The following is a 21,542-nucleotide window of genomic DNA, read 5'->3' on the forward strand; positions in this document are numbered from 1 at the left end:
CAATTTTGTTCAACCTTTTTTCACTGTATGGTATCAGCTTTGTAGAAGTATCAATCACTCTTTTTTGGTTATTTTCTTTTTTGGTGGAGAATTATTGAAGACTTGCAATAATTACGTTTGATACTAAATCAATTTTGTTCAACCTTTTCACTGTGTGGTATTAGCTTTGCAGAAATTTCAATCGCTCTTTTTTGGGCATTTTTTTTGGTGGAGTATTATTGAAGACTTGCAATAATTATGTTTGATATTGAATCAATTTTGTTCAACCTTTTATTTAAAGTACTTATCATTCTCGACATCACGCCATGCGGACCTGTTTTTAGAATGGTTGTAGAGAGTAAAATTGTGGTCCCCCCAACAATTACACCATCACAATGACACTCCTGTGACTCGAACCCATGACCTTGGCTCTGATACCATTTGTTGGACCGTGAGCTGTGTCATTCTACCTCAAAACCAATTGGTGATGAGGAAGACACACTCAAATCTTTTATGGCATTCGACATCACGCCACACGGGCCTATTTTTAGAGTGGTTGTAGGGTGTCAAATTTTGGTCCCCCAAACACCAGGTTTGCTTGGAAACCATTTGTAACAACCTAAGGAAAGTGTCAATCGCATTTGCACTTATACTCCAAAATGACTGTTAAATTACAATTGGAGCTCCTCATAATCATTTGTAAACCCAAGATCCACCTAGTAAACACCCAATGTAAGATTCAACACACGTCCGCACCACACATATTCAAACAATTCAAACCATACAATTTGGAGAATCATAGTATCAGTTCTAGGAAGCAAGCCTGAAAGTTTAAAAGAAGCTCGACGGCAAAATGAAAGCCTCTATGAGTCCCTTGTCCTACTTATCAGTGTCCAAAAGTCCCTCCCTAGTATCAAAAAAGAAAATTTATACTTATAATATTTTTAAGAATTCGAATAAGAATAAGTGTTTCAAGTATTATTTAAAAATTTTAAGAATCAAGTAAATTTAAAGTTTTCAAAAATAGGTTTATTATTTGACAATAAAAGACTCTAGAGTCAACCGACTTCACAAGAAAAAGGTTCAATTGATTTGCAATCACTCTTTTATTTATTGCGAAATTTGCCATGGATTGTTTCTTTGGTAAATAATATGTTATGGATTTATAAAACAAATGAACCTTTTTTTTTTTTTTGAGAAAACGGTAAGACAATATTATTAAGGTAAATCAGATTGGAATACAACCTCCAACTCACTAGGTAGATCTTCTACCCATACATCAAAGTCTGCGGATGAAACCACTCTCCTAGCTAGAGCATGTGCCAACTTATTACCATCCCGGCGAACATGCTGAAATTGACAAAACTGTAGGGATAAACTCTGATTACGCGCATCTTCAATTATATTCCCATACAGAGTGTTACACCTCTCCTTTGCTTTCAAGGCCTGCACCACCCTCAAACAATCCCCTTCCATAATCACCTTAAAAATACATAATTCTTTTGCAAACACAACAGCTTGGCAAGCAGCTAACGCTTCAGCAGCTTCAACAGAGTTAGGCTTCCGGATTTTCTGACTTAAGGCAGCTATAACTTGGCCATGACAATCTCTGATCACCACTCCCAGACCTGCACTACCCAAATCTTCAGATATAGCCGCATCAAAGTTTGCTTTATAGAACGTATCCTGAGGAGGAATCCAGCGAGCAGATGTGCCTCTAATTCTCGGCCTAACATCCTGTTTTGTGGCATCCAAAAATTCAGTCACCAAGTCTTTTGCTTGTACTCCAATCTCATGAAGTGGCCAAACGGATTGATTCTCTCGTAAACGGTTTCGCCTCTGCCACAAGCTCCACGCAATTGTAGAAAACCAAGCCACATGAAATCCTAACCCTTTTCGCAACACCTCCTCCAATAAGTCAAAAAAAGTTCTAAAACATTTTCTGTAATACTGGACGAAGCAGAGTTCAGACTTCCACACCGATTGGGCATGCTCGCATAGCCAGATACTATGCATGAGTGACTCTTGATGATCTCCACACAGTTCACACGTTTCTTCCACAGGTAAATGCCGAGCTTTCAAATTTTGTTTAGTGGGCAGCGAATCTCTTGCAGCACGCCATATAAAATGTCGTATTTTATTCGGAGTTCTGATTTTCCAGATGCTCTTCCAAACCTGATGTGAATTTTCGGAGGAGGATGAACTTGGTTCTTGCCTACTTTCATCCTCAGACAGCATATGATAGGCACTACGAACACTATAGTGTCCATCTGGAGTCAATGGCCAGATCAACAAGTCTTCTGTCCACCCCTCACTAACTGGGATACTTTTAATCAATTCAGCTTCCCAAGGCACAAAGGTCCTCTCCAACAGCCCCGGATCCCAAATCCTTGTACCTGGATAAAATAAATCCTTAACACAAGTCACAGTGGAAGCAAGTTTTGGTGAAATAACTCTACCATTAGGTTGGTCAGGTAGCCATCTTTGACCCCAAATAGCAATGGAACTCCCAGCTCCAACTCTCCACATTGGCCCTCTACGTATTACATCACACGCTTGCAATATACTCCGCCATGCATAAGAGCATTTAGGATGAACCGAAGCCTCAAGGATATTCCCCATTGGAAAATACTTCGCACTAAAAACCTTATATAACAACGTTTCCTTTTGGTGAAGCAAACGCCATACCTGTTTAGCAAGCAAAGCATTATTAAATTTCTGAATATCTCTAAAACCCATACCTCCCATGGTCTTTGAAGAACAAAGAGTACTCCACTTGACCCAATGGATCTTTGTTGAATCCCCTTGACCCCACCAAAACCTTCGAATCATGGCTTCAATGTCTTTACACAACCCAACCGGTATTTTAAAAACACTCATGGAATATGTGGGAATAGACTGAACCACCGCCTTGATCATGACTTCTTTTCCAGCTTGGGATAATAATTTCTCCTTCCACCCCTGCATCTTCGCCCAAATTCTTTCCTTCAAATGAGTAAAGCATTGTTTTTTCACTCTCCCTACAAAAGAGGGGAGCCCTAAATACTTCTCATAGTGTTGAATGGATGGGACATTTAGAGATGATTTGATTGCCTCCTTCATCTGTTCTTCAGTGTTTCTGCTAAAGAACAAAGTTGTCTTGTTCTTATTAAGCATTTGGCCCGAGGCAGCTTCATACAAGGATAAAAGCTCTTGAATTTTCTCGCACTCCTCCAAAATAGATCTGCAAAACAAGAGACAATCATCGGCAAAGAAAAGATGAGTAATCTTAGGTCCATTACGACTTAGAGAAAATCCTTGAATTTCCCTATTCAAAGCCGCTTTCCTGAGAATGGCATTCAACCCTTCCGCACAAAAGAGAAACAGATATGGAGAAAGGGGATCACCCTGTCTCAAGCCCCTAGAAGGTTTAATCAAACCCTTTGGCTCCCCATTAACCAAAATTGAGTAAGATACCGTTGTAATGCACTCCATAATCAGAGCCACCAATCCTCCCTAAAACCTATCCTCAAAAGGATCTTTTCAAGAAAAATCCATTCCACCCTGTCATAAGTCTTGCTCATATCCAATTTAAGAGCCATAAAACTTGTCTTCCCTGTGTAAGTGGTTTTCATATGGTGAAGGGACTCAAAAGCAATGAGAATATTATCAGTAATTAGACGGTCAGCAATGAAAGCACTTTGAGCTTCAGAGATAATAGAGTTTAGTAGAGGCTTCAAACGGTTTGCAATCACCTTACTAACAATTTTATAAATCACATTACACAAGCTTATAGGTCTGAAATCCGTCACTCTTTCAGGGCTTTGGACCTTTGGGACTAAAGTGATAAAAGTATGGTTAATGGATTTCAACAAAGAGCCAGAATTTAAACAAGACAATACAGCTTGAGAAACATCCATACCAACCTCGGTCCAATATGTTTGGTAGAACAAGGGAGGCATTCCATCAGGTCCCGGGGCTTTTAAAGGAGCCATCTCTTTAATTGCATGCTCAACCTCCTCCACCATATAAGGCCTAGCCAAGTCAGCTTGCATCTCTTCACTCACTACACATTGTACACCGTCTAACACTCTATCCAAATCATGTGGGTTCGATGATTTAAACAAATCTGCATAATAGGTAGTAAACCAACCCGAAAAAATATCCTCATCTTCACACCATATACCATTTGCATCCCTAAGCCCTTTTATGAAATTTCTTCGTTTTCTCCCGGTAGCCGTACCATGAAAAAACTTCGTGTTTTGATCCCCGCTTTGCAACCATTGAAGCCTAGACCGTTGCTGCCACATTCTTTCCTCTCTATCATATAAGACATTCAGCTCCTTCTTCAAACGATTCACCTCTTCCAAGCACCCAGTTCTGACCGAGACCTCTTCTGCCACCCATAACAGCTCCTTAGTTTTTTTAATTTTCTGCAAAACACTCCCAAAATGGTCTCTATTCCAGGTCTTTAGCATCTTTTTGCACTTCTTAATTTTCTTAGTTGCCACTACTATTGGTGTACCTTCAGGATTACATGCCCATGCAGTTGAAACAACCCCCTTGCACTCTGGATCGGACAACCACATTGCCTTAAAACGGAATGGCTTTCTCTTCCACCGTTGATTTTCACCATTTGAATCTAAAGAAAGGAGAATTGGACGATGGTCAGAGGTAAAACAATGCAAGTGTTTAATTCTACCTGTAGGAAACCTTGCCAACCACTCATAGTTGGCCACACCCCGATCTAGTCGTTCCCAAATCAACTCCCCTCTACGGCGGCCATGCCATGTAAACTCTGGACCTGAAAGCCCCAAATCCACAAATCCACAAAGGTCAAGAACGTCCTTGAAACTCTGCATAAGACTATGAGCCCTTGGCGGACCACCCCTCTTTTCCTGTAGCTGTAGTAGTTCATTAAAATCACCAAAACAACACCATGGCAGCCTTGGTTTGGAACTTAGCATCCTTAACATATTCCACCCTTCATTCCTAATACTTGTATCAGGCTCACCATAAAACCCTGTAAGCCTCCATGCATTCTCAGATCCTCCATTAACAATAACAACAATATGATAACTCGAAAAACTATCAACCCATACATTTGTACTCCCCTTCCATAACATAGCCAAACCCCCTCCCCTACTCTCATTAGAAACAGTAAATAACCCATCAAACTTAAACTTATCTTGAACTCCCTACATCTGTTCTTTTGTCGACCATGTTTCCGATAGAAAAACTATCCCGGGATCTTTTGCTTGGATTAAATCACCAAGCTCATCAACTGCACGGCGGTTCCCAAGCCCCCGGCAGTTCCAAGCTAAGAGATTCATTGGCTTCGGCGGGGCTGGCAACCAGCCTCCACCGTTAAATTTGTAAAATTTGCATTCCCACTTCTCTTACACCCATCTTCTACTACCACCTCTGAATTTAATTCCTGATGGATTCTTTTCCTCAAAACTGTCCCATTTGTGTCCGTGGGCTTGGTCACTTCCTTCCTAGTTATAGATTTTGATTTCCTACCACCTCCGCCCCTGCTTGACCTTCTCTTTGTCTTATCTAATTGCTGGGAGACACCCATATGAAATGACATATTTGAATCATCCACCAAAGCCCAAGACTGATCCGCCCCACAAGATTCTGATTCAGGTCCACTTCCTTCTCCCATTCCCTTCCTAGTCTCAAATCTTGACAACTCGGCATCAATGTCATCCAATTGCTCTTGAAAATCCTGATCAGTATTCCTCCTCTGCATACCCACCTCAATAACAGGGAGTTCATTATCCACCATAATCCGAGCTACTAGCTGTGGGTTCAACGGACCAAAAGTAGCCATGCACAAGCTATGAACTTCACCCTCCTTCACACCTTCAACCACTAAAACTCCCTGCCCACCCTCAACATGAAAATCCTGGTTGTGAGCTTCGAAAACACTAGCTGAATCAGTGTCATTCTCCCTTTCGGTTTGCACATTCCTTCCCCCTCCTGGAGTTTTGACCGTGCTTTGATCACCAACCCCATTCCCCTCTTCCTCAAAACCTGCTACCCGAACCACTGTTTTCCTTGCAAGGTTAGGAGTAGTGGCTCTCAACCACGAGCCAAATTGTTGCTCTGTTTCTAACAAAGGACCCTTCCTCTTCGTCCAAATAGAACATTCCCTATCCATATGGGTCAACTTCCCACACCAATAACAGAGGTTTGGTAACCTCTCATATTTAAAACTCACCTAGCTCTCCTTGCCATTACCCAGAACAATTTTCCTTCCTCTGCATAGCGGCTTGGACACATCAATAGCCACTCTAAAACGCAGAAAGTTGCTGCCCTCAAACTTTTCCTCCTCCTGTATACTTTCATCCACCTTTCCAGCCACAGAAATAATATCTTTTGCTGCCTTCCAAGGGAGACCGAGAGGCACATCATGAATCTAAATCCACATATTTGTACGATCAAAGACAAGGTTTCTGATATCAGCATGCTTCTCCACCTCTTTTAGTGCCACAAGGTGTTTGTCAAAGGCCCAAGGCTCACCCAAAATAACGTGATCCACATTTGCCCTGTCCAAGAAAACAAAAAGAACTCTATGGTTCCCCATGTCCCGTACTTCAAAACCCTTCCTAGTCCTCCACAGCATCTTAAAGGTACATGCTATTGCCTCCATATTAAGAACTCGTCCAGTATAAAATCTTGCTGCTACAAAGAACTCACCCTCTTCCATGCTATCCTGCACCACAAAACTACTCCCTTCAGCATCCGAGAGTGAAAACCTTTCCCACATAACCGAGAGCTTGTCCATTCTTCCTGGGAGAAACGAGTTTTCCTACTCGCTAACACAATGGAAAAGAAGCAAAGCCTAATGTAAGAGTAGGCACTACAATTCTACTGACGGCTAGGGTTTTGGAACCGCCCTAGGTCAAAGAAACCTATCTAAACAAATGAACCTTGCGATAAAAGCAGTGACAAGATAATTAAGTATTAATGAATTTCATATTCTCAGTTATCATACAAAATTTCCCCTAAAAGAAAAAAAGTTATCGTACAAAATTCATCACTAAAAGGAAGTGTAAAAAACAAATTGGGGCACATATCAAGGAAAAAATTGGCAAATGCCCTTTTTGAGCAAAAATTGTAGCGTTTTGCCCCTTTTCCCAAACTAATTAGGGAAATGTCCCTCTTTTGTAACTCAATTTGAGATAAATTGAGTTAAAAAAAAAAATCTGGAGCCCTAAAGTGGCGTTTTAAGGAGCCTATAGTGATGTTTTAAGGGACTATAGTGGCATTTTGTAACTCGACCTCCATGAACTCGACCTATAACTCGAGTTCATGGAGGTCGAATTACAAAACGCCACTATAGGTCCTTAAAATGTCATTATAGGCTCCTTAAAAACGCCACTTTAGGGCCTAACTCGATTTATCTCAAATCGAGTTTAAAAAGAAGAACATTTCCCTAATTAGTTTGGAAAATTGGGCAAAACGCTACATAATTTGCGCGAAAAGGGCATTTGCCCATTTTCTCTATCAATAAATTTCATATTGTCAATTATAATGTAAACATGAAAGAAATTAAGTTATATATAATTAAGTATTAATGAATTTCACATTCTCAATTACTGTTCGTAATTCATCACTAAAAGGAAGTGTAAAAAAATATTGGAATACACAGTAAAGAATTTCATATTCTCAATTATATTGTAAAAATGAATTTTTTTTTTTTTTTTTTGGTTGCAAATAAACAAGAAAAAAATTGAGTTATTATATATAAACTAATTACAGGTAGAAGACACAAACTCAGGTCGCCCCCTACTCATTTTTTTTATTGTAAAAGAAATTGAGTAAAAGTTAAACTAAAAAACCATTAACTTCAGTTTCAACAAACATATGAATTATATTCCATAGAAAAAGGGGGACCAACCAATAAAGTTAGCGAAAGATAGAAAACTTTGGCTTGAATTAATAAAGTCAAACGATTTATTTTCCCTTAAACTAGTAGACGTAGTTTCCTCATAATCAAGTATGAGTTAAATATGTGATCATCAATAATCATTATATATATATATATATATATATAAATTACACCTTTTTTACACCGTAGATTTCTAAAAGATCTAACGGTTAAAAAAGGCACCATTAAATGTTATTGTTTTTCACTTTTGTCTCTCTCCTTATTTATTGTTTTTCATTCGATTAAAGGGCACTTCCCATTTTCAACAGCCCACTTTTCAAATGAGTCATTAAACTCTCTCCACCCAACCCACTTGATTTGGCCTTTTTTTTTTTTTTTTTTGATAAAGATAACAAAGGCACAAGGACAAATCCTTCCAAAAATCATAATACAATAATTCTACACAACTTTAACTTTAAATTTAAATCCTCACAATGCCAAATCACAAAGATGAGAAAAGACTTTATTAAAATTTTAGAGCAGAAACTAATTTCTAATTCTATATCTTATCACCATAGCGAGGCAACTTCCTAAAACATATATTGGTAGAACAATTGCACTCACCCACAGCCACAAGAATCTCTAGTAAAAAAACACTTCCAAATTAATAGCAATAAACCACACAACCACAACTACAACCACCCAGAAGAATGTGCTCTCTTAGTTTCAGTCAGCTCTAGACTGACTAGCTCGGGAAGAAAGGGTGATGCCAACAATGAGACTATAGAGAGCCAGTGCTTTGGCAAAAATAAGAATAAGAATCATTCCAACAAAAAGCTTTGGTTGTTGTGCATTGGCTCTGAAGTAGATTAGTATGGTTTCTAGGTTGTTGAAAATGGTGTGTTTAATCAAGTGAAAAATAATAAAACATTAAATAAGGAGAGAGCACGGGCGGCTCTACAGCCAGCCTAGGGGGTTCAAATGAACCCCCTGGCTTGGCCCAAATATATATATATATATATATATATAATTTTTATTTTTTATTTTTTTGACCCATAAAATAAAATTTTGAACACCCTGACTTCAAATTTGTTTAAACCCAATTGAAATAAACTTGAAATATGATCATATTAGTGTTATTTTCACAATATTTTTACAATAAAGGTTAAGTGACAAGTTGTAATTTATTTTTTATCTAAACCCATAACTGACATCACTTTTTTACATACTTCTAACAATTTGCCATCTGGATTTTATTACGTAAATGTTTTGTCAGTAGCACTACTCTTAAAATTGCTCCTCTGTTAAAAAATAAATAAACATTCTCTCTAAACTCTGGCTTACTTTACTATTGATGGTAGAATGAAACTCTTTTTTCCTGCACTTTTCTTCTTCATCAACAAAAAATTACACCACTTGTAAAATCAATTGATCTGTATTTAAATCTATGATCATTTTCTCATTCTCTCTTTCTCCCTTCTATATTTTCTTTATATCTAATAAAGTAGTTTGATAAGTGTTCTACAGTTTTTTGAATCCAAAAAGTCTTTTAGTACTTGTTCCAATTCCAAGAGAATAACCACACGTGTGGCTAAAAATCCATACACTCCAAAAGCAAAATCTTATATAAGTTACTATTTATTTTCCTTAGTTTAACGTTTATTTTCAGACCTACTCTTAGGTGTTTTACTACTCTTCTTTATCATATTTTTTTTTATTTAATTGATATTACATATGATTATAATAAATTATTATTAATTTGACAAATATTATGATTAGTTTTTTATTTATATGCATTCTATCGTTGTTTTCTGGCCGATCTTTAAAATATTAATAATATTTTTTTGACTATTTTACAATATAGTTGTATTGTATACTATTTAGAATACTATGTTAGATTATTGTATGTAATATGACAATTGTATATGCAATAAATAAATAAATAAATAATCATTTTATTTTTTACTCCCCCACAACAAAATCCTAGCTCAAGACACTTTTGACCCCCCTAAAAGAAAATCCTGGAGTCACTACTGGGAGAGAGAGAGAAAATTGTTGGTATTAATTAGGAATGAGGTAGAAAGTAATAGCATTTAATGATACTTTTTCAGCCATTAGAACTTTTAGAAATCTACAGTGTAAAAAAGTTGTAACTTTACAAGAGTTACACCAAGTGTAACTTGAACCCATCTCTCTCTCTCTCTCTCTCTCTCTCTCTCTCTCTCTCTCTCTATATATATATATATATATATATGTATATGTGTGTGTGTGTGTGTGTAAAGTTGAATTTATTTAACTATGTGTTGGCTTTATTCCGTGCCAAATTTGCTTGTAATTTAGCATTTAGAAACTTTGTATTTAGGTGGGAATAATGTAAGGGTTGTGTGTGAAAAAGTGTGAAGAATTGATCAAGTGTGTGCATCAAGAGGCTTCTCGCGACTGGAACTCGTGACTAACTTGACTCGCCAAAATGTGTCACATTTGTGGAGCATGCAGGAAGTTGAAGGGTCAAGACAGCTAGATCACTATAGGAAAAAAAGTACAGTTTGACCATTCTGTTATTTGGTGACTGGAACTCACGACTCATCCCAGTCGTGAGTTACTCGCCAATGCACCCTGTTTTGCAGAAAAATAACTTTTCATATTCCTTCTCATACCCTACTATAAATACCGTTATATCCATGAAATGTAAAGAGCTTCCAGAGAGAATTTTGAGAGATAAACCCTAGAGAACAACAAGATTGATTCATTCACAATCTTATACCTTTGATTCTCCAAATTTCTCTACTCTCACCCTCTCCATTGTCATACCCTTGAAAGGATCTTTAGCCAAATCCTTACCTCACCACATTTAGAGTAGTGAGAAGGTTCTTGGTGTTTGGGAAGCAGTTCAAGAGAGAACCAATTCATTTTGGTTGATGCAATGGGCTCATTGCGGGATCCGGTAAGTTAGAGAAGACAAGGTTAGGCTTAACCCTGTAGGAGCAAAAAGCTTGGAGGGCTTAGGTGCATCGGGTAGATTAGGCTTTGAGGGTTTATTGCTATTCATGTATCCCAACTGAGTTTCTAGTGGATCATGTAATTTCTTGGAGGGCGGCGAGGTTTATTGCTGAGTTCTTCGTTTTCCTCTTTAATAACACATGCCAGTGTTATCTTGTGTTTGCTTCTCTCTATCCCTTACTCTTTGCTTTTAATTACTACATGGCATAGAGTAGTTTGTTTATTTGGATATAACTTATATTTATCATTCCGCACATATATTGTTTGAATATAAGTTTGTGTTGGTATTTTTGAATTTGGGGGTTTAAACATTCATAAGTGTTTTACACACTTAGTGAGCTTTCAATATATATATATATATATATATATGTATATATATATATATTTATAACACCCTAACTTATACAACTAGAGTAATGTCTCTAATTGTATTGTGCTTTAAGCCTTTAAGATTTTTTTTTTTTTTTTTTTTTTGAGGAAAAGGTTAATCAATATTATTCAATGAAATGGAAAATCAGCAACAACAAAATAAAAAATTTTTGATGGAACATCCTCCATCCAGACTAATAAAGAAAAAGATAACCTAAATCTCTTGGCTAAAGCATGGGCTACAACGTTGCCCTGCCTCCTAGTATGGGAGTAGGAATGAGTTCTAAGAGTATATTAAGAATATATATTAATATTACACATGAAAAAAAATGATGAATTTGGATTTTGGTTTAATTTTTCATTTCTGAACATAAAAAAATAAAATAAAAATGGAGTTAAGTAAAGAAGACTTACATAGGAATTGGACTGCTAAATCTAATTTAGCAAAATATTATAAGCTAGCCCACATGTAATAACCTTTTTAGATCTTTCTTTTTCTCTTGTATCCAATTTCATGCTGGCAGCAAATTTTTCTTTTTAAAGAAGATAGACTACATGGAACAAAGCACCAAAAAAAAAAAAAAAAAAAAAACCACAACAAATTAAATCAACAAGAAAATATTGATGTCAACAACAGACAATGATACAAATATTTAGCTTGCTATATGTTGAGGTACAATTTTTTTCACTCATACCACATGCCCTAATCCTATTTAATCACATTTATTTATTTGCCAAAAATACAAAAATATCACCCATAAATTATTTTGAGCTTCCATGAATATTTCTCATCCCATTGGCCCATAAATATTTCCTATATTATCTTCTAAATTGGGTCACAATATAAACTATCACAAAAAACCCAAAAACTCATATCTTATCAAATTTTATTATCATTATTTCGCTAAGCCCAAAACTGGCCCTACAAGCCCAATGCACACGTCCCATTCTTTTTAAAACCCAAGGCAACTTATGCTTCTCAATATTTCAAAAATCCAATTCTCATTGAAAATATCAAAAGTTCAGTTTACGTTGGCACTATTAAAAACCCAAGTTAACTACTTGACACTATTTAGTAAAAAGTTTAAGGTTATCAATACTTAGCAAAATACTATATCATAAGTATTTTACTTAAAGTCTAATGATGAACAGTGCTTTAATTTCTTAAACCTATTACTATAATATTACAAGCCCATGGAATCTATCTTATAAAACCTATGGTAATTATTTATTTTATGTAACACTATTCATTTTTCCAAAACCCATGACAAACATATATTAAGCCCAAGAAGAATTATAAATTTGTGTTACTAATATAAAAGACCATGGAAAGTTATGATTATTTATCTTAAACCCATGACATTTATTTATTTCATACCTTACTATAAACCCATGGAATTTATATAAGAACCCATGGTCACTATTTATCTTATATCACAACATTCATAATATTTATTTCCAAAACTCATGAGCAATCAGTGATGGGTTAGTTGCCTTGTCACCAAAAGTTGTCAAGTCGATTCCGAGTTGGGCACAAATCGTACTCAAATCAACCCATGAACAACCCTAGTTCCTAAAATTTACTTCTAAAGTCAAATCTTAGCCGTGTCACTATCTTTAACCACACTTACCTAATCTTAACTACTTATCTATTATAATATATATATATATATATATATATATTAAAGGAGCGTCACTTTATCTTCAAGGGTTCACTTTATATATGTTTAATTTACCCTTCAAAATATTTGTGCACACTCTAACTTAAAATCTTGCACACTGAGATCAAATATCATCCCAGCCCAAAACCAAACAACAACACAAATCATAAATCTCTCTCTCTCTCTCTCTCTCTCTCTCTCTCTCTCTCTCTCTCTCTCTCTCTCTCTCTCTATAAATTTCATCTCATCTCCCTTTTCTATCTGACTATCTCGGTATTTCTGACTTTGAGAATACAAAGTGAGTGTTTTTAGTCTTGAGTGTCACTCTCTTTGTTATAAATTTATACTATATATGTTTGAGTCTATGTCTAATACTGATTGTGTAAATATATATATATATATATATTTTTTTTTTTTTTTTGTGTTGTTATAATGTTACTTGTGTGAATTTTTTTTTTTTTTTTTTTTTATGATATCTCACCCACTATAGGGCCCACCTCTAAGTGGGATGGAGGGAGTATATTCCCAGAGTAACCAATAATTATCTTATGTATTGATATGACGTTGGGATCAATGGACGGTTTAGATTAGGTCATATTTCTTTTACTCCTTTGCTCTTGGCTGCACATCTAATTTGAATATGATTCAACAATGCATTAATATGTGTCTGTTTAAGAATGGTTTATTTAACTGTTTTGTTGAAATTTTTTTATTAAAAGTATATTTAAAGTATTTTTGTACTTTGAAAAAAGTGAAACAAAAAAATTAAGAAAATTTGAGAAAAACAAAAAAAGATTTTAAAAAGTTATATATAAAAGTTAAAAGTTAAAAGCTAAAAGCTATGCTTATAAGCTCTAGTCAAACAGAAATTCTATATTTATTTCCCTTTAATTTAATATCTCTTGTATAAGGACAATCAATATATTAAATATCTTTTCTAATTTATTTTCAAAATAATGATAATTAAATTGTTTTAATAGAAAAATGAATAAATAACTTAAATTTCTACGTTAAAAAAACGCGTAGAGGCTAATGAGAGGTTCCATTAACACGACAAATATGTCAAGAAAAATGAAGTAAAAACATTGAAGATATTAGCTAGGTGAAGGGAAAGTGCTAAGGAGTCAAGTCGTCAACTTACTTCATAGCTAAATAATAATAAAACTTAAATAAATATTTATTCATTTAAAAAAAAAAAATCAAAACTAGTAAATACAAATGCTCTTAGCAATGAATCAGCAATACTTATTCATTTAGGTGAAGTGAAAGTGCTATGGACTATGGAGTAGACTTCATGGTTAAAAAACAAAAAACACTTCAAAGATTCTGAAAATATGCTGTAGAATCCATCGTGAATATAGCAATAATTTGTGTTGACGTAGGGACGATGGTGAGGTCAGATATATATCACATTTTTAACTCTTTTTCTCTTGGCCACACATTTGATTCAACCACATGAAGTTTCTCTGTGGTTGGATACTATGGGAGGGAGCACGTAAACCCCATTAAATTTCCAGTTTTCACACTCTTTTGAGCTCTTGACTCTTGACAAAACTGAGTGCTGGAATACATAGTGTTACTGTTTTGTGATTTAGTGACACGTTAACATGTAATAAGTAATCCAATTTGTTTAGTTTATTTCTTGTCACGTTAATTTGTGATACTACGTCAGTTTGTAAAATTTAATAATATCTTTAGCATTTTTTAGTTATAATTAAAGTGTTACTACATTTATGATTACAATTTTTCTTTTATTGATTAGTGTTTATTGGATAGAATTCTAATAAACATTTTTCACGTTTATCGGATAAAATTCGATTTTATGCATTTAATATTCCAGCTCAAATGTGATGATATTTTCATGCGTACATGTTTTAGGAACCAATAAAACATGAAATTAAATTGTCAATTAAGTGACTCTATGTATTAATTACTATAATGATTATTGGTTACTCATATATGATTAGTTATACTATTCTAATTTTTTGTATTTCATAAAAAAAATATATTATTCGCATATAATCACTCACTCAATGTATTAAATTTGCCTTTATTATATATAATTTATATATAATTCTTGATTAAGTTGTACATACAGCCATGTTTAGCCTCCTGTAGAATATTTCTAAAAATAATTTTAATCAAGTTTTGAAATTTTAAAAGAGAAAAACCTTAGGACATGTTTCATAACTATTTTTGTTTTTTCTCCAAATTTTTTTTTATGAATACATATTTAAAAAATAATAATTTTCTTGTGTTTTCAAAATCAAGAACATGTTGATTCTCAACCAAAAAAAAAAAAGAATCAAGAGCATGTTTAGTTTTCTTGTGTTCTATATTAACACCACAAATATGTCAAGAAAAGTTATGTAAAAGCATTGAAGCTAGTAGCTAGGTGAAGGGAAAGTGCTCTGGAGTCAAGTCGTCCACTCACTTTATGGATAAAAAAAAAAATTAAATTAAATCAATATTTATTCATTTAAAAAAAAATCAAAACTAGTAAATATTAGTATTATACATGCATGGACATCCGCAATTCCGCATGAGAAGACAAAAAGATACGGATTCCACTAACACCACAATTGATGAATTGAAGCTAGCTAGGTGAAGTGAAGGTGCATACAATGAAGTCAACTTAGAGGTCGTTTGTTTCTCAAAAAAAAAAAAAAAAACTTAGAGGTCGTTTGGTGGTGAAATTTTCAGTTTATTCGTAATTTTATCTTATTTTTACTATTATTTATAAGTTTTACTACATATTTTTATATTATTTATAGGTCTCATCATATTATTGGACTTATTTTTAAACTTTTTTTTCTATATTCTTTTTTTTAAAAAATTCAATTTTTATTAAATAAGTTGTTCCCAATAAACGTTAAAAAACAAAAAACATCATGGCTGAAGGCTACGGCATAATATACAAGTCTTTCGATATGAAAAAACAAATGCTTTTTGGGTTATTTATTTCAAAGATTCTGACACTGAAAACGCTATATGAGTGGGGTTGGCTGGTGGAATCCGTGAAGGTAGCAATAGTTTGTATTTTAATATGACGTTGGGATGGTGAAGTGGGCATTTGAATGTGACGAAGTTTCTCTGTTGTTTCCCTTTAAACTTCCCAGTTTTCACACTCTCAGTCGGGAAAAAAAAAAAACACGCTTAACACCAATTTTCAAAAGCAAACAGTTGCAGATAATGATAAGTTGCAGCCAACAAGAGACAATGCTAAGTCAGCAAACTCAAACTCAAAGACTAACGCTACGTTTGGAAATAGAAGAAGGGAAGAGAAAAGAAGAGAAAAGTAAGAAAGGGACATCATTTCTTTTGTTTGGTTGTGCAATAGAAGATAAGAGTGAATGAGGTGGAGTAATGATATTTCCGTGAGGCCCATTGTTTTGGTATCAGCCCAATTTGGGCAGAATGGAAAGAAGAGAGAATTAATTACATGAGGTCCACCACTTAACATTTTTAAGAAATTACAAGTATTCTAATATGAACAAAGTTTAACTACAAAATTTATTGTGGTTTTAGGTTATAACCTTACTCAATATATTTTTATTGGAGATGAATTTTGACAAATCCACCATTGGATTACATCTTCTTCTTATATCCTCCATTCTTGCAAAATTTTTAGAAAACTAAAGAACAATAGTTACGTCATCAATAAATTGTTTAAATTGCAAATTTTTATAGTTTAAAATTATGCATAAAATATAAGCGTATAGATCATATGATAAAAAATATCCGATTGACTCAAAATTGATGTATGTATTAAGAGTGTAAAGAATATGCAATTCAACGGTTAGATTTTCAAAATATATAGTAATGTTTATTTTATTAAGTAAGGTTGTAGCTTAGCTAAACTTTGTTCTTCTAATATATGAATTTTCTTATCATTAATAAGGGCACAAAGATAAAAGCACGCATTTTTCTTTTCACTTCTCTTTGCAAACAAACAAGGGAAAGATAAAACTCTCACATTTTTTTTCTCTTTCCTATATCCAAAGTCCAAACACATCAAAGGGAATTATTTTCTTTTCTTTTTTCTCTCTCTTTCTCTTTCCTTCATCTTTTCCTTTCTTTTCCTTTCCATAGCTACAACCAAACACTGTGTAAGATTATGTTTGGTTGAGTAGAAGGGGAGGGAAGGAAAGAGAAAGGAAAAAGGGGAAGGGAGAGGAAAAAGAGTGGGAAAAGCAATTAAAGTACTTCCTAACCACCCCTGACGAAAAAGCACTTACCAAATAGGGGGGAAGGAAAAAAGATGTAATGTATTTTACACTTATATCCTTTTAAATTATAAATTAATAAGGATATAAATGTCATTTCACAAAAAATAAAATAAAATTCAAGGCCTATTTTAGGAGAGGAAAAATAATGGATTCCACAAAACCCTTTTCCCTTTCATTCATCCTTCTTCTTGTTTTTCTTTCTAACCAAACAAAGGAACATCATTCCTTTCTCTCTCTATCTCTTTTTTTTTCTTTCTCGAAGCTAAATTCTAGAAAATAATGTTAATTAATGTTGATATATATATATATATATATATTGTATTATTGTTGTTTAAATTTAAATTTTTGTATAATAATTAAACAAACGAGTAAATTGCCCGTGCGATACATAGATTATTTTGTGATATTTTATGTAAGAAGATTTTAGAGAATGTTGCACATATATTATAAAGAAAAAGTAAATTAAATTATAGTAAAGAAACATATACATTTTGAGATATTAAACATTAGTTTAGTAGTTTCATTGAAAAAAAAGTAACAAGACTATGAAAATCAACTAATTGTTGTTGTGTTCACAGATTGCATACAATGAAATGAAAGCATGCCCAACTCTCTTACCTTCTTCTACTCATTAATAGTGCGATATTAAGACATGGTGTGGACAAGTGCGTATGCATGTGTCTCATAGATAATTTAAAACCATGGTAGAATATGACTTTACATTGCGTACCAAATATTTTTTCTACTTATATACCTAAAACAAAAATTATCCAACCAAATTACCTAAACTTACATCATATTTAAGCCCCTAATTTAAAAAAAAAAAATATATATATATATATATATATATCCATAGGGGTTTCGGCAGCTTGATAGTAGTGGGTGGCTACTATGACGAAGGTGGCGGTTAATAATCCTTAATTTTTTTTTTTTTTTAATACTAATATAGTGGCTCAAGCAATCAATAAGATAACAGTAAAAATAAGTTAATGTGAACTTTTAAATAACAGTAACAAAAACTTAATCAAAAAAGTAAAAAAATACTAAATGCAAAATTAAAACTTTAGATGATAAGACCTCATTCACTCTCACATGAATTCTCTGGTTTTATATTGATTTGTAATTTGAATTTACCGTGGAGTACATATAAAACAGCCTTAACCATTCTTTTGGAATCTCACTCAATTACGTGGAAGTTTCTCATCAATTATTACTTCTCAGTTTCCACACTAGACTTAAGTCAGTCAATCTCTCTCAGATAAGGTCATTGGAGTTTCAAAATTAAAAAACTTTAAGACTTGAAAGACACGCTCAAGAATAGTGAGACGCAGCTGGTTTATAAAAGGGGACCTAATAGAGAGAATCATTCGTAGAGTGCAAGCAGTGTTAAGAAAGAAAAAAAAAAATTAGTGCCTTGGTCAGAGCGGTGGTCTCTTGTTGTGTTCCTTGTTTCACAGAGTTTCTAGTGAGGTATTATTGTATTTTTCAAATTTATTGTGAACTTAATAAGTTTTGAACATATACTTGGCCATTGCATTCTCTATTTTATTATAGTATATAGATTGGTCCCTCTATGTTAGAGGGGTTTTCACGAAATGAGTTCTTGTGTGATTAATTTTCCTGGTGCTCATATGCTTTTTTTTTTTTTTTTTTTTGCTTAAGGTTATATTTAAATTTATTAACACATAGATAGTGATATCATCCTTGTGAAGTGACTCAAAACTTTCATAGACAAACCAAGAAATATATACTTGGTGTCCAAACTTCTATATTGCAGCCCTCAAGGCGTAAAAAAGTGTATCCTTAACTACATCGTTTTCATTTTTACAGGATTTGGACGAGAGGTAGTGATTGACCCTCAATTTTCAAACCATGTTAACTTTCATGGAGATGCTTACATCTTTGATCACAGCTGCTGGTGTGATTGTACTATGTCCCCTAGTAAAAGGACTCGTACCTTCCTCATTCCTCAATAATCTCTTCTCCATCTATGAAGAATATTTTTGTACGCCTAAAATCACTCTCTTCTTTCGCACGGACTGTGGTCTCAGTGACAATCAAATGTATGATGTTGCCTCAACCTACCTCCGTGCCAAGATTGTTGATTCATCAAAATGTCTCAATGTTGGCAAAACCGTTAGGCAAGAGAGGCCAACCTTTGATATAGTCCCGGGTGCAGAGGTTATTGATTCCTTTCAAGGCATTAAAGGGCTCAAATGGAAGTTACATGCAGAAAAAGGATTTGATGGCCGTGAATGTCGTAGATATTTTACGCTTTCCTTTGATAAGAAACTCAAAGAGGTTGTGCTAGAGTCTTATTTAGCTGAAGTAATATCTCGTTCTAAGGCTATACGAGAAGCAGAAAGGGTGTTAAAGCTTTATAGCCGTGATTTCGTCTATGGAACACCTGGTCGTGAATGGAGTTCTATTACTCTTGAACACCCAACCACATTTGAGAAGTTGGCAATGGACCCAGAGCAGAAGAGGATGCTCAAGGATGATCTGGACAAGTTTATTAGTAGAAAGGAGTGGTATAAGAAAGTTGGCAAGGCATGGAAGCGAGGGTATTTGCTTTACGGGCCTCCGGGTACTGGTAAATCAAGCTTGATTGCTGCCATGGCTAATTACCTCAAGTTTGATGTCTATGATTTGGACCTTACAAGCATACGCTCAGATTCAGCGTTGAGAAGGATATTTCTTTCCACATCTAATCGTTCAATAATGGTAATTGAGGATATTGATTGTGCAAAGTTGGAAGATCGAGACAAAGAGGAAGCGTCTGATCAGCTGATTCTGAAAAAGCCTAAGGTTAACTTTCTTTATTCTCATAAAAACTAGTATGGTGGTAATTAGATTATTATATATCTTTAGACAGTTTCGTGTGATTCTTAGATAGATTCGATCTGCTAAAAATGTGTTGTGTTGTATGCTGATGTTTATTACATTAAAATAGATTATAAGTGAAGCAAATATCCTCGCTTTCAATTAATATAAACTTATTTTTAATAGGAAAGAATGTTATAATTAAAATTTTTCCCAATCATTTGACTAGTTCTTTTATATTATAGTGCAAATATATAGATATAGTACTTTCCTTTCGACAATATCTCTATCTAGCTATATATAATTGAATGCGGTTCATTTAATTTTGTCAATATAGCTATCAGTTTTAGGATCTATGATTCATATTTTTCAATGACTCAAGCGTGTGTGCCAGTTTTTGTTTTTTGTGGATATAATTTTTATTTATGAGATAGTTAGCTTAATGGTGTCGGTTTGGAAATTTTTTATTTAGTTTTTTTGCTGAAATTTTTTTTATAAAAGTTTATTAAAATATACTTGTACCTTAAAAAAAAAAGATTTTAATATGAGAAAAAATAGAAAATTTTTTTTTAAAAAAAACTGTACATAAAAGTTAAAACTTAAAACTTAAAAATGATGCCAAACTCTCCCGTCTAATTAGTTTCTACCATAGCAGAAGATTTTTCCTGCCTATACTATTGGGTTTGAGTTAAAGAATCAACAGTTTCCCCACAAGGGGGGAATAAGGTTGCATACCAAAATCATCTTTCCTAGAACCCACAGGAATTTGGAGTTTTGTTTGTTGAGCACAACTTCCACTGAACACATATGTCATGATTCTGTATGTCAACAACTATTACCAGTACTATCACACTAGCTAATGCAAATGACTTTATCTTATGATTTCATTATAACAATACTTACGATCATGTTATTTTTTTAGTTCACATTATCCGGTTTATTGAACTTCATTGATGGAGTATGGTCAAGCTGTGGAGAAGAGCGAATTATTGTGTTCACCACCAATCATAAGGAGAAGCTTGAGAAGCTTGATCCCGCTTTGTTGCGCCCAGGCCGCATGGACGTGCATGTGCACTTGTCTTATTTAACCATGGATGGGTTCAAGCAGTTGGTTTCTAACTATCTTGGTATCAATGGTGACCACCAACTCTTTGAAGTGATTGAGGCATTGCTGAAGAATAAACAAGTTACTCCAGCTGAAATTGCTGAGGAACTTTTGAAGAGTGAAGATCCCAATGTTGCTCTTCGAGGAGTTGTCGAATTTCTCGAGCAAAAGTAACTAGAGAATGGAATCATCGATCATTTGATGGGTTTATTATGTATCTCTTTATCATGGGTGTAGTACTTTTGTATTTTGTGTGACTCTCTATCATGTAATAATATAATCTCTGTTTGTGATGAATAAATGTATGTATGTTCGAAATTGGATGAATATGCTTAAGAATGTATTCAAACTTCAAAATTCAAACTAGTAATAATTTTTATTTTTAAATAAAATAAAATTTCTCACATGAAAATTTTATAAAATTAATAAAAACAATTTAAAAAAAAAAATAAGAGAGGAGTCACATGTAATTAAAAAATGCCACTTATTTTTCAAACAATTTTTTTTTTTTTTTGGAA

At 34.0% G+C, this 21,542-nt stretch overlaps 1 protein-coding gene across 1 annotated transcript; it reads left to right on the top strand.

Annotated features, from left to right (window-relative positions):
• Positions 1 to 18,424: 18,424 nt before the first annotated feature.
• On the top strand, positions 18,425 to 21,325 carry LOC115967527 (AAA-ATPase At2g18193-like). Its single transcript, XM_031086645.1, has 3 exons — positions 18,425 to 18,566; positions 18,927 to 19,904; positions 20,842 to 21,325. The coding sequence occupies exons 2-3, from the start codon at positions 18,969 to 18,971 to the stop codon at positions 21,196 to 21,198; spliced, it is 1,293 nt and encodes a 430-aa protein (XP_030942505.1). The 5' UTR covers positions 18,425 to 18,566; positions 18,927 to 18,968; the 3' UTR covers positions 21,199 to 21,325.
• Positions 21,326 to 21,542: the final 217 nt, after the last annotated feature.

The sequence above is a fragment of the Quercus lobata genome, chromosome 11, assembly GCF_001633185.2.
Source record: "Quercus lobata isolate SW786 chromosome 11, ValleyOak3.0 Primary Assembly, whole genome shotgun sequence".
NCBI lineage: Eukaryota > Viridiplantae > Streptophyta > Magnoliopsida > Fagales > Fagaceae > Quercus > Quercus lobata.